Below are 14673 nucleotides of genomic sequence, written 5' to 3'. Positions count from 1 at the left end.
GAGCCTTTTCTTTTCCTTTGTGTGGAAGAGAAGTGTTTCATCTTGGTTACACTCACAATAGCTTTTTAATGTGTTATAGGAGATGATCTATTTTCATTCAACAAATATAATTGTTGTGAACTTACTCTACTCCATTGTGTGCTCTAAGTAGGATGTTTTTTTTTCCATTTCCCAGTGTCTCATTGTCATTTTCTCTGCAGACTGTAGCAATATTAAAGCCTTAACAGGTTTAGAGAACAAAAGAGAGTATAATAATAGATCTGAGGGTTTTTTTTTTAGTCGGTGAGGTGGAGAGTTTCATCAAGTTTAACTAATCTGAGAAGAGGCGATAATGCTGGAGTTTGGATGGGAACTGCAACACTGCCCCCATGTGGTATACAGTGGTGCTGCTGATGAAGAGGAGTCTGGTGTTAATCTCCTCACTTTGTGCGTGTGTGTCTGTGTGTGCATTATGTGCTTTAGGTGAGTTTGGCGAGGTGTGCAGCGGACGCCTGAGAACCCCGGGGAAGAAGGAGATTGCTGTGGCAATAAAGACACTGAAAGGTGGCTACGTGGAGCGTCAGAGGCGGGACTTCCTGCGGGAGGCGTCAATCATGGGACAGTTCGACCACCCTAACATCATCCGGTTGGAGGGAGTGGTCACAAAAAGTAAGTAGGATTATGGATTTTCCCTAAATTATTGATATCACTCATGACAAATAGCTATTTTCAACTCTTCATGGCCAATACTTTTTATTTGGTTTTGTCACTTGTCACACTTACATGTGTCACATTTATTTATTTGATGCAGTGCAGCTACACTCAAAGCCACTCTTCTGCTTCTTTTGTACAATTCTGTCACATGTGTGTGGGACATTTACCCAGAAATAACCTTAATCTATACATTAAGTTTAATAAACATTTGCCATTAAGTCACCATATTGCTTTCAGAAACAATTATTTTATTTTATTTTGATTTCCCTGCAGCCCAAATGCAATTCTTATAATAAACATTTTGCCCTTTAAAAGTGCCAAGAGTCAGAGCATTTCAGATTGTTTGCTTTAAAGCCATCGCATCGTTTTCCAAGGGCTGATGGGTAAATTTACACCTCTGGCTGTTTGAATGGTAAATTGCAGTAAAGGTGGAGACAGTAGTCTCATCTTTGGATACATAATATTACCAGTTTGAAAAACAGACTTCCGTTTATGAGCGTACTTTCAGTTTGAATTTATATATTGTGCAGAGTATATGTGCTAAATCCACGACAAACCCAGAGTCAGTGTGAGTGTGTTTGTATTCGTGTGTTGGTGGGTAGCATGCATCATCATGTTAATTATAGTGCCCTGTCTTTGTGCAAAAATGTGCTTTATCTACAAAGGTCTCTGTTTCTGTGTGTGTGTGTGTGTGTGTGTGTGTGTGTGTGTGTGTGTGTGTGTGTGTGTGTGTGTGTATGTGTGTGTGTATGTGTGTGTGTGTGTGTGTGCGTGTGTGCATGTGTGTGTGTGTGTGTGTATGTGTGTGCGTTCCTGCGTGCCTGCATGCAGACTTGTTAACGAGCTCTGTTTTACGGGGCTCACCCAGTGCAACATATGGTTGTTTTTACAGGGGGTGTATAAACTAAGACATGGCTGTGAATATAAATGTGTCCCCTGAAGACCTCCTACCCCTCCCTGAATGTAAATAGAGGACACTCCTCAGCTCTGACCCCGCTGACAAGGACTCGGCTGATAAGGCTCTTTAAAAGCCAATACTGCCATTATTTCATTAAAGCTGCTGATTGCTGATGTTTTTGCACTGATAGATTTAAATGTAGTTTTACAGTCTGCCATCTCTGAAGCAATCGAGTGAACAGAATCCTCCCAAACAAGTATGAGATGATTTGTCTGGTCAAAAAAAATGATGCTGATGATGATTTTAAAAAAGGCCATTTTGAGTTGCAAATGTAGTTCGAAACTTTTCATCATGGTGGTCCTTGGCGGAGGTCGACAACATTGACTGGCTGCACTGCAAAGACATTTAAAATAACTGTTTTTTCACCAACTCTGACAATACTTCACTGTGTATTCTATCTCTTCATTTTTTTTACATTTGTATTTTTTAAGAGCCATCAAACCAATATATTTTGTCCAAATAGTGACGTTCTAATGGCACACTATAAAGCAGCTTAGAGCTGTGATTATGTTGTTTTTTTTATTTGAAGAGCCTTTGTTTTTGTTTTGTTTTTCATTTTTACGAGAGAAAGTTAAATCGTATCTTGTATTTATATAAACATCAAGAACTGGGCTGTTTTAAATATAAAAAAAACTAAGTGCATGCATTGTGTTTAGTAAAACTTTATTATAAATATCAGTGTTTCCCCTACCATTATATTAGGGGGGCGGCCTGCCCCCCTTGAAAGTCAAGTTAATAATTTTTCACTTTATCACTTTTGATTTATTTTTGGGCTTTTTGTGCCTTTATTGTAGAGATAGGATAGTGGATAGAGTTGGAAATCAGTGAAAGAAGTCATTTAAGGATACCTTTCCGATAGAAAAGGACAGCTGTCATTAAAAGTAACACATGAACACCAAGATTCCTTAAAGTGTTCGTGTCGGTGTCCGTCTGCCCGCACCCCCCACCCCCCCAAAGCTGTAACATGGAATATGAATGGATGAATGAACACATTTCTATTTAATCTTAGTCACCTGTGTTTAAGAGACAGCAATGAAGTCGTCACAGCCAAACAACTTCCTGTGACTGCCTGTCCAATGGTGCATCAATACACACACACAAATACATCTTGCACACTAAATCACAAAATCAAAACCCATTTGTGAGCGGGGCAGTGGAGCATCATGAAGTGAGATATTAGTTCTGAGTAGACTTTTCTATCTGACTTTGATCTTTCCCCTCCCTACATCTGTTTGTTGTTCTTCAGAGACTAATTACAGGAAGTATTGTGCTGTGACTGACTGCTATACCTGCTCTGAAATAACAGGTGACACATTAGACTGTAAACAGGTGCGTTTGTTTTCGTTCAGGCTCCGCACTGCAAAATATTGTTTCCAGATCGCGCTAATTAGCTGAGGAAGGCAAAGCTTGATCAAATAATTTCCCGTGAATCCCTCCTGGACTGGTGAAGTGAAAAGTATCCGCAGAGGGTAGGATGATGAGATTTATATACTTAAAAATACAATGGTTCCTATTTGGTCTAAAGCAAATACAGCTCTGTGTATTCCCCCATTCATATACCTGTGATGTTTTGTTTTCTAAGGTGAAAAATTAATTTTGAGGTTAGCTGCCTTAAAATGAACATTAACACAGTCCTCATGTAATTTATATAATAATGTTGATATTGAACTCAGATCCTTCCAACGTAACACTCAAAGTAGCTTGCTTTTTCAAACCAGTTCTCATCCAGTTTTGTTGAAGCATAAATCTCACCATCATGGGACCTGTGGGTTTTTTTGTGAGTTTTCTCCAAACAGTCTTTTGATCCGGTCTTGAATTGTCTCTTATTTGTGACTAGTCAAAAATATGTGACAGAAAAGTGGACCCACAACACTTAGAAACATACAGCCATAGGTGATATTAATGGGTTTTGATACAGAATGTTTAACTTTCTTGAGAGGAAAGGCGTCAACATTAAGGGACTTAGTGGCCCTTTTGGTTAAATTCATCATAAGCAAACTCTTTCCAAACTGTTCATGGTTCAGCTTCTGGGACCGTCTCCAGCGTAAAGTGCAGGAGTACTGCGAAAATATTGAAAGTCCTGAAAATGTGAATCCAAAGCCTTTTTCTCAACTACACTTCCATGGCACCATGTTTTCCCCCTGCAGTATGAAACTGCTTCTGGCCTTCCATTATGGGGTTTTTCACATTCCCATGTGAGGGAAACAGCTGCCTTGAATTCGAAGTGTCATATCACAGTGTTTCTTCACCACAGTCATACTTTTATTTCTCTTTCCAGCAGTTCAGTATGTTTAACAGCTCAGCAGCACACAGGCCTGGACAACCGCCTTCCCAGCTGTAAACCAGTCAATCTCTTACCCCGTAGGGATCCTCTGCAGGGGAACACTAACATTTGTACAGAGGGATGGTGCTTGAACGTGTTCCTAACGAAATGTTCAAGCCAAACACAAACTGCATACTGAACAGGTTGAGTTCGGCAGGTTTGACATGTTGAAATAGAAAAGTTTTATGAATTCAGAGTCTTGACTTGACGCATCAATCAGCTCATGATGTGTGTTTACCCAAGCTCCTTCACTTTCCCTGTCTCAGACTGGCAGGTGCAACAGACACACACATGAACACATATTTGCAGAGTGTGATTTTTGTCAGCTATTGTGTTAACCAGTCTCCTACATGACTCTGAATATTGTGTTAAAGTTAATGACAGGATCAGGGCCAGTGTTGGTCAACTAATAGTTTAATGAACCACATGCAGTCATTTTCCCCAATATTTCAGTATGAACAACACGTACCGTAAAACTTCAAATAAAAGCCCATCCCGATTTAAGCCCTGGTCGCTTTGACTAGCCCGGTGTGTTGATAAATACCGTAAAGGCAGGTCTTAATTAGAGGCCTCTGAGTATTTGGTGTTAATTAATTTGCAGATCAAAAATATGTTAACACGGGTGCCTCCCTCTCTCCACAGTGGAGAGGCCTCTCTCTGCACAGAGTAAACTCAAATTAAGGATTTTTTGTGAAATGTGTTTATCTATATTCTTATTTTCCATAGGCTACTTAAATATTCTTTCTGCTGTAAATGTACAACTTTATAGGCTTTTCTATTTTGTTTGTTTTGTTTGAAAATCTTTAAAAGCAAAGGAAGGGTCATTTCATAGACTGGAGTAAATAAGTAAATAAAATCCTGGGATATTAAGAGAAGTTTTAGGGTAAATAACGTTAGTAGTAAAATATCATGGGGGTGCAGATGGACAAGCGGTTAGGTAGCATGTATGGAGGATTCTATCCATTGTCCTATCAGATGAAGGCAAAAAGCCCAAAAATAAATCTTAAAAAAATTGTGCTAAAAATCATATAAGGTAACATTTGAAAAAACATTTGAAACTTTAGGTAAAACACCTTTAGATTCAAATATTAGTGTCTAAACTGTGTCCTCCTAATAGCAAACCACAAACTATTAATTTAACACCGTTCACATTAAATATGATAATAGAGATTTTACAGCAATGCTTTTACTGTGATTTCTATAAAAAAGTATTTCTGATCTAACATATATTAACCTACATGTAATGTAGAGGTCAGAGGTCCAAGAGGAAATCTCTGCACAGACAACGATCTGACTTCATGCTTGCAAGCATTTTATTTTTCCTCAGTCTTTTTTGTAAATAAATGGAAATAACTTTGGTGTCAAACAGTGTTTCGTCCCATTTCCTCAGTCTTGCCTTTCAACTTCCACTGTAGGTTTTTTTTGTTCTTGCAAAACGAATCTATTACAGCTCAGAAATGACATCTGAAAATAAGAGGTGTTTTTGTGTTGGTTTGTTTGCAGGTCGGCCTGTGATGATTGTGGTGGAGTACATGGAAAATGGATCATTGGACTCATTCCTGAGGGTAAGTGTTGAGTTGATCTGAGAATTGGAGGGATTATCTCTGTGCTATGGTTGTATTTTTTTTTAAGGAAACAATGTTGATGTGAATTGTTTTAAAATCGACAGAGCCATAACGAAACAAAACCATAACCAAATTCAGATAAGCATTTGTACCTTATCAATGAACTATAAGCATGATTTGAACTAAATACTTTGTCTCTCATGTAAGCAGTGAACATTTTCAATTTATAGTCTGCTGCTCTATAAAAAAATGGTAAATGGACTTCAGTTTACACCACATGTCACACCTAACCATTCACACCCATTTATACACTGATGGCTTCTATGTAAAGTTGCTATCAGCGTCAGCTACTGTAATCCCATTCATACACATTCATGCTCGGCTGACGGAGCAGTGGCAGCAACTGTCTTACCGGAGGACACATCAGACATGTGGCCACAGGACCTGGAAATCAAACCCCTGACCTTCCTCTTTAGACACGAAGGACTCATCTACTAAGCCACACTCACCCTGCCATACCATTATGTTTTTCAGAGTTATTCCTGTGTTTGTTTTTTGCACCATTGTAATATCCCTGGGTTTTGCAATAACTCTTCTGATTTAATAATTTTTTTCCCCATACCCTTTTCTCCCTGTCAGCAACATGACGGTCACTTCACTGTCATCCAGTTGGTGGGCATGCTGCGTGGTATTGCTTCAGGCATGAAGTATCTGTCAGACATGGGCTACGTTCATAGAGATCTGGCAGCTCGGAACATCCTGGTCAACAGCAACCTGGTGTGTAAAGTGTCAGACTTCGGCCTGTCGCGAGTCCTGGAGGACGACCCAGAGGCTGCTTACACCACAACGGTACGCCTGACACAACTCACTAAAACAAAGAAGATACAAGCCAATGTGTTACATATGTGTAGAAGTTCAAACTTGGATGGATACAACATCATCTGATTTATGCGTTTGATGCATGTGTGTTTTGTCAGCTTTTTCAAGTAAATGTTTAATAAAATTGAACATAACATGTATGTTATAACATACATGTTATAACATACAATAACAATAACATACAAGTAATTTATTTAACTCTGCCAATAGCTGCTCTTGTTTTTTCTTTTGATTTTATTCCCAAAAGCAAGCTTATCACTTCCCCAAACCCTACATTTTGTCAGCATGTAAAAGTCCTTGGAAAGACATGTGAAATTTTGCAGTAAAAAGTCCCCGGTCATACTTTAATTTAGCAAACCAGTGCATCACTCTAGCCTTCCTCTCTTGTAAGACAGCAAAAGATGGAGTTGCCTGAGATAGCAAGAGCTTAACTTCAAAAACTATTGTGCTGAAAGGATCATGTTCTGAAAATCTGTCTGAGCCCACGGTGACCTCCATTTCCTGGTTAGTATTGAGGCTATTGTGTGTAGGAAATGCTGTGTTTAGGGCTCCAAGTTGTCCGAGTCCACGCACAAGACTGTCATTGAGGTCAACCAAGAGCAAGTGAAGGGTGAGGTGAGGAGAGAGAAAAGGCAGGAGGAGAGGAGAGGAGAGGAGAGGAGGGGAGAGGAGAGGTGAAGTGAGGAGAAGAGAAGAGAAGAGTAAGCAGAGCAGAGCAGAGCAGACGAGAAGAGAAACATGACGAGAGGTTATGAGAAAGGTGAGAGGAGTTGGGGTGAAATAGGAAGTGATAAACAACAAAGTGATAGGTCTGGTCTCAGGATTAAAAATAGTAGAGCTATAAGTGATGTGTGGTTTAACTGCTCAGCAGGAGCTTAAGCTTAATGCAACAGCTTGTTTCTTCAGTCAAAGGTCTGATGGAAAGTGATGTTTGCAGGGTTGAGGCACCTTATGTGTTACATGAAGTTGTGCATAATCAGTTGATATCACTAACATTTTCAGGCTGCATGTCCTCAGAGTTCTAACACTTTTATTTGTGTCAGTGTGTGTTTAATCTTTCATTTTTATCTGTGTGTGTGTGTGTGTGTGTGTGTGTGTGTGTGTGTGTGTGTGTGTGTGTGTGTGTGTGTGTGTGTGTGAACAGGGTGGTAAGATCCCCATCCGATGGACTGCTCCTGAGGCCATCTCGTACAGGAAATTCTCCTCTGCAAGTGACGCGTGGAGTTATGGCATAGTCATGTGGGAAGTGATGTCATATGGGGAGCGGCCATATTGGGAAATGTCTAATCAGGATGTGAGTATCGCAGTCATAAAAGAGGTTGTGTATTCTGTATTTGGGTCAGAGGGCAAACAATGGGCAGAGTCAAGTGCACCCTGAAACAAAAAGCTTTTGGTATATTTTTGCGGTGTTTATAAAAGACCATGGGTGTGTCCAGATGGTTGGCCAGGCCCAACTTGAAATCTGCACCCCAAAATCCTAAACTATGACTTGGTGTTTGTCTTTTCAGAGGAAGGACTTGTATTAAAAACAACTATTTGGTCTGTGTTGCAAAATAGCATTCTTTGCATTTCAACAAAGCACATTTTCTCTTGTTTGTTCTTTAAATCTTGTCAAATGTATTGGCAATGAAAACTGTGTGAAGGAATGTTTTATGTCCTGTTAATGTGACTTTGGACAACCATGTTCTTTGTGAGTTCTTCAAGATTAAGCTAGAAGATTAACATGTTTTCCCAATGCTGTGTTAGCTTTTAAAGTTAAAGAAACTAACACCACAGGTATATAACATCTGCATGATGCTTTAGGTGTTAAAGGAGATATTATTAATGGAGACAGAGAAGTTCAATTAATTAGAGATATTATTTTGTTAGTGCACACAAACATCAGGCCACCCCTGCATAAGTTAATACCCCAGTTGGGCCACCCTGGGCAAAAAAAATGGAACATGCCAATGGAGGTAGGGCTGCTGCAGTCAGGAAGAGGTAGTACACATGAATTGTAATTTGATTCTTTAGTTTGTCCCTTGTATTAGCTGCTGTGGTGTGAAACACAAATTGATATACCAAGGAAATACATACACATTTACAAAACCTTCTCTATATAATATATGTGTCACAAGTGGACTTTAATGTATCTAAAATACTTCCAGGATTTTACTGTACAGGAAATAAGTGAAAAGTGATTTTTTTTCAGAGGCATATCAGTGACTGTTCAAAAAAAATGGGAGAGTCTTGTACATGTGGTTTCCTCAAATATTCCCTCACAAGCATAGTTGCCCAACCTGACTACAACACAGCTCAATATTTACTCCTCAATTCAAGTCCTGCGCCACTGAGTAAATTCTGAGTTTACTTTTCAATAAATCTGTTAAAGTTGCTGCCCTTTAACCTGCTCCCTGACTGTTTTCCCACATCAAAAGCTTACCTCTGAGAGAGGGGAGGGGAGAACAGAAATGCTGCTGAGATTCACTAAAAGGAAGAGAAAGATGAGTGAGAGGAAAAGGGAAAGATCAGTAAAGGTCAGAGGTTCAGAGGACTTCGGTCCGGTAGACGGGGAGTTTAAAGCTGTGAATTCAGTGTGGCGGCGCAAACCCGCTGATCCCTGGGCTATGGTCAGGGATTGGAGGGGCCGCAAAGGAAGCAGATCCATCCCTCTCTCCGCTGAGTGTGAAAGCTCAACCGTAATCCCTTCAACCCCTTACACACAGATTTCTACACATCTATACACAGACAGCCCCACACACACATTTACTAAGGTCCCGGGGTTTGAGGCGGATTTGTGGTGTTTGGAAATTGCTTAGAAATGCTTTCCAAGGCAAAAGGCCGGCCAAGCTGTAAAACCAGCTACACGCTATCTCATCCTGGTCAGCCACTTACCACAGCTCCCAACAAAAGATACACAGATCTCTACTCCCAGAGACTCACAGATATGATGCAGATCTTCTGTATGAGTGTAAGCACATTAAAGGTTCTATATGAAACTTTTTACATGTATAAATCGTTTTTAATCGCCCATTAATAAGCGAACGGTTAACTGATGTGAAAAAGTAGATGTTCACTGTCTATCTGTGTTGCCTGTATAACATTTTTACTCAGGTCGGTTTTTCCGCGAAAGCTCCTGGAAGACGTCATATGCGCGTTCTCGACGTCCTCCTCACTCCGCTCCGCTTAGGGCCCTGACACACCAAACAGACGGCAGAGAACTGGTGGCGACAAAGGCCGCCTGTGGCGTCGGCCTCGCCTTTTGTCTTGGCCAAAAAGTTGCACTAGAACACATCGCAAAGATTGCAGCCGACAGCCAACCACCAAGTACGAGCGAGAGGCAATAACTCTCCATGCCAGCAGGCGGCGGGAAACCTGAAAAGGATGAGGAAGAACACGGATAAATAAACCGTTTTTGAGATACGAGAAGACAATTTTCTCACCGCTGTTGCTCAACACTCGTAATATACGAACTTCTAATCGAGAATAATGTCTGGTAAAAAGTTGAAAATGGCGCTGGCGTCAGTCTTTTATTAGTGGAAAAAGAATAGAAGAGGCACTTCCGTATTTCTTCCCGTGCACTGGCTCTCCTGTTTCGCTTAGCTGAACAGTCAATCAGAGAGATTCCTACCCCCAACCGCTTTGGCGACGGCCGGCTCACAGCGATTCAACATGTGGAATCAGCCAGAAAAAGGCCACTCTGTAAACATTATGGCGGTAAATATCCAGTGTTTCGCGGCTGATGATGATGCTCGAGCACGCCAGCGAGAGCAAGCAACAGGTTACTGGTGCAGTTCGCCTAAAGGCCTGCGGTGTCACTACAAACGCAGTATTTTTGAAAGTTACATATAGCGCCTTTAAATTTTCAGCTTCTTTGGAGGTGATTAATTGTAAAGATGAGGTTAGGGCACTATAACAAAGAACTAGTTTAAATGTATTTTCCATCTCAGGAATTCAAATAAATAAGGTTGGGGGATATGAAAAAGCTTACATAACAGCATTTATGAATCACAAGTTGAAGTTGTTGGAGACTAAAAATAGGCAAAAAGACTTTAAATAGTGGATTGGAATATGTGAAGTCCATAACACATTGCTTAAAAATGTGAATGTATGGTAGTGTTTTGCTTGTAACTTTTTCTGCTGCCACTCAACCAGCAAAATGGTTAAAAATATACATGCTTAAAGCTCCTGTGAGAAACATTACGTTTTTAGCAGTATTTACTTTTATCTGCTGATATTGTCCAACATGTCTAAGAAGTGTTTTCAAATTCACATAGTGACACTGTGCAAACATTTTCATCTGTATTCACATTCAATAATCTCTCCAGGTGATTCTATCCATTGAAGAGGGCTACCGGCTGCCTGCTCCAATGGGCTGCCCCGTTGCCCTGCACCAGCTGATGCTGCACTGCTGGCAGAAGGAGAGAAGTCAGCGGCCCAAATTCACAGATGTGGTTTCCTTCTTGGATAAGCTGATCCGCAACCCTAGCAGTCTGCTGCCCCTGGTAGAAGACATTCAGAGGTAAAGTACTGAGGTCCTAGTTCTGTTTATTGTTAGACTGTTAGTAACTTTGAGGAGAAGTGAACAAAAATGGTATCTGTCAAGCATCTACAGAAGTATTATTTCCTTGTAATAAAGGTCGAGAGAATTTTTGAGTTATAATCAACAGAAATGTTGTGATCAAAGTAAGAAAAGATCCTAAATACAACCAAAGACTGTACCTTCAGAGAGAGATTTAACTTTTTAAATCAAGACCAATGTGTTTCACTCTTTCAAACTTTAAGCCAGTAAGTTTGCATCAAAGGCTTTGTTTTTGTGTCAGTTTACCAGAGTCTCCGGGGGAGGAAATGGACTACCCAATGTTCATCTCCATCGGCGATTGGCTGGACTCCATTAAGATGAGCCAGTACAAGAGCAATTTCATGGCAGCAGGCTACAACACAATAGACTCTGTGGCAAGGATGAGTATCGAGTGAGTACCAAATACCCAAATAAGACTAGTTCACTTAGTAGAATTATTTCTTAAAAGAGGAATTTAACTAGTTTTAAAAAGTTCTGTTTGATTTAATGTATGGCTTTACAATAGGTGTTTTGGGTCCAAACAGTTCTGTTGACTTTTTGAAGAGGAACTATCCACTAGAGAGTTCCCTGAGAACTACACACCATGGGAACTTTTTTTCTGTCTGCAGTCGCACCCCCATGGTGCTGGGAGAGTACCTACTCTGAAGCAGGAGCTAAAGAGGTTCCTCTAAATGGGATCCCTGGAACTAAAATAGTTCAAAGTTCCTGTGGTGTGGAATCAATAAAAAAAAAGTGGGAGGGTTCCAACAGTTCCTGCAGTCAGATTACTAATGTGAATGCCTCCTGTGACTTCAGGGTGAACGTCAAAGTCTGAGATACCCTGATGAAGTTATAGTGATGCAGTCAGGTTTATTTCAGTTTCAAGTTGAAACTTCCAAAAACAGATAGTATGCGTTTTAAACTGGGAATGTCTTGAAGATTTGGGTACAAATCAGGCAAGTCTCTTATTAAAGACTTACAAGTTGCATCATGGAAAATGTAGAATAAAGTTATGGGAGTCCGTTTTGTTATTTACAACTTTTCACATTACTTGATGATGTTGTGTCTTCTAAAATACACACTAGATTTTTTTTTTGATGCACATATAACATAAATTGTTTGTTTATATGTAGGATAGAAAAAGGAGTTCCTCACAGTTAGATTTATATATTGAATCTTCAATCTTATATGAATAATTGTCTTTAAAAAATCACTGCCTGTTACCTGACAGTGAGAACAATATCCACTCAACTAAGAGAGAAGGAAGTCACTGAAAAGTCCTCAAAAGTGAGATTAAAGTGGTTTCCATTTGTGTTTGTGTGTCTGTCCTTCCCCTCTCGGCCTAGAGATGTGAGGAGTATTGGGGTGGAGCTGATAGGCCACCAGAGGCGGATCATCAGCAGCGTGCAAACCCTCCGCCTTCAGCTACTGCACGAACAGGAAAAGGGTTTCCATGTATGAGGACCACCTTTAACACAGCCTTGGATGGACAGATAGATGGACCAGAGGGAAGTGAAGTCTAGACCTTTGGACAGACAGTCTCCAGCCTGTGCCTGTGTCTTAACCCCTCATGCAAGAGGTCATCAGACTGACTACCACAGCAGACTGCCCCCTGGTCTTCCTCACATCCAGATGTTTTCCTACTATACACCCCGAACCCGAAATATTTGGTCCTGCCAGACTATTACAGACTCAAAAGACTGGCTAAGGCCCTTACTTAGGGGAATGTAATGCCTTGTTGCAGCAGCAGTACTTTGTGTATGAAGCAACAATATCTAGAGATGTAGATTTGCAAACATAATCTACTAAATCTTTTGACTTTTTTTTGTTCTGCTCTTAGTTATGTGCTCATGTAGCTGCTAACGGGTGTGCAATTGAAAAGTTTGATAAAAAGTATCCTCAGTATTTATTATCTTATGTTTTTATAATTCATCATGAAGATATTATTTGCATTGCTTACGTTTACACTCTCTCCAGAGAATCTGGTATGCGTATACTTGAAGGAAGAAGTGAGAAGAGCTTTTCTGAATGTTTAAAAGTGTATAGACAATTAATGGCTAATTATTATCATAACCCTATATCTATAAATGTGCAGTCCTGTATGTGAAAGCCCTAGTAAATTGGATCTCGTTTAAAATGATTTATATATATTTATATAAGATTTCTATCCAAAATCAGCAATACAGAATTATGCAGTCACCTCAGTATTTCGGATAGAGATAGACAAGAAGGGTCGTGCAATGACAGAACTTTAGCTGACATTTTAACCTTAGGTTCTCAGAAATATCATCCACCTGTTTTATTGTCGGATACTAAGCTTGCAGATCTGGATCTATTGCCTTCAGATGAACAACCATACAAGTCTATTTTGACAGTTTTGAGCAACCAGTGTACTCATCGTTGTTTGATAAGCCAGATTGTTTTGGATAGTGAATGTTATACATTGCCTGAAAGTGCACAATCTCCACTGTCTTAACATATGAATGTTCACAGAGTTTAGAAATAGATAGGAGATGTTTGAAATTGTCTGAAAACTTAACCTGGACTTGTATGGTTTTTCAGAATTAGCTGAGATTGTTTGATATACATTTCTTTTGTTTAGTTTTGCCTGTACACATAAATGCAAAGGCCGGTGTTTTTGCACTTCTGGGACAAAACGATCCGAGATGTCAGAGCAGTATAACTACTAGCACCTGGACATTCTTCACAAAGTAATTTTACTCCAGTCATGCAGTCATGTAAAGGTTGTGGATGTTAGGGAGAGAAGTGTACATAAAAATGGTGTGAAATGAAAAGATGATGTCAAGTTGTCAGATGTTTGCCATTGAAATCAAGTTTGTTTTTATTCCAGTCTGTAAGTCAGTGGTGATTAGGCAGTGCTGGAGGATATAACTAGTTAGTCGAGTTGGTGGAAGCAAAAGTAGCTTAAAACGTGCCAGTGGAAAACGGGGCTAAGGCTGTAATCTTAGTTGCTTGTGGTCAGGACAAAGAGTCAGATAGGAAATGAACATAAAACACGAACAGCAGCATCATAACTCATAATGTGTTATTCTTACATCATCATTCATGTACTCACAGACACACACACACACACACACACACACACACACACACACACACACACACACACACACACACACACACACACACACACACAGACACACACACACACACAAACAAAATGCCTTACAATTAGTTAACCATACAAGATAGAAATCACCTTAGAGTGGCTCAGAAGTTTCAGTACAGACACAGGACCTAACCATTGCTTTTAGTTGTATTCTGTATTCATACTGTAAGATCCCATGCCCCTCATCAGCTGATTTTTTTTCTGTGACTAAATGAATATTTTCCAAGGCAAACTGGATCTCTAGATCTGTGCCTTTTGGGTCACTATGTAGTTATGCAGCCAGGCCTTCAGGAATAAAAACACACAGACGTACAGTATACATATGCACACCATCACCCATGGTCTTCACACCTCTACAGAATATGGAAAATATCAGATGCTGTTTGTTTAGCATGTTCTACTGCTGAGCAATGTTAGAACGTTCTTTTGTACAAAGTACAAGTATACTTATAATTCTTGTATTTTATTTTTCTATAATTTCCAAAGAGATGTTGTAGATCTTGCACACTGTAAGAGGCAGTTACAGCGAATATTTATTTGCAAATAAAGATGAACAGTTCTGGTGGTTGACTGCTTATTGAATTT

General features: G+C 39.9%; 1 protein-coding gene across 1 annotated transcript in view; it reads left to right on the top strand.

The window, feature by feature from the left end:
• Window positions 1-14647, top strand: part of epha6 (eph receptor A6) — a 163872-nt gene extending 149225 nt beyond the window's left edge. The window contains exons 11-17 of the mRNA XM_061054156.1: window positions 463-648; window positions 5478-5539; window positions 6179-6388; window positions 7563-7712; window positions 10726-10919; window positions 11221-11370; window positions 12305-14647. Coding sequence (XP_060910139.1) covers window positions 463-648; window positions 5478-5539; window positions 6179-6388; window positions 7563-7712; window positions 10726-10919; window positions 11221-11370; window positions 12305-12419 — 1067 coding nt within the window. The 3' untranslated portion in view covers window positions 12420-14647. The remainder of the gene's footprint in view (window positions 1-462; window positions 649-5477; window positions 5540-6178; window positions 6389-7562; window positions 7713-10725; window positions 10920-11220; window positions 11371-12304) is intronic.
• The last annotated feature ends 26 nt before the right edge of the window (window positions 14648-14673 follow it).

Source organism: Labrus mixtus, chromosome 13 (assembly GCF_963584025.1).
Source record: "Labrus mixtus chromosome 13, fLabMix1.1, whole genome shotgun sequence".
NCBI lineage: Eukaryota > Metazoa > Chordata > Actinopteri > Labriformes > Labridae > Labrus > Labrus mixtus.
Note: the sequence above shows the minus strand (reverse complement) of the source record. Positions and strands in the feature narration are given on the sequence as shown.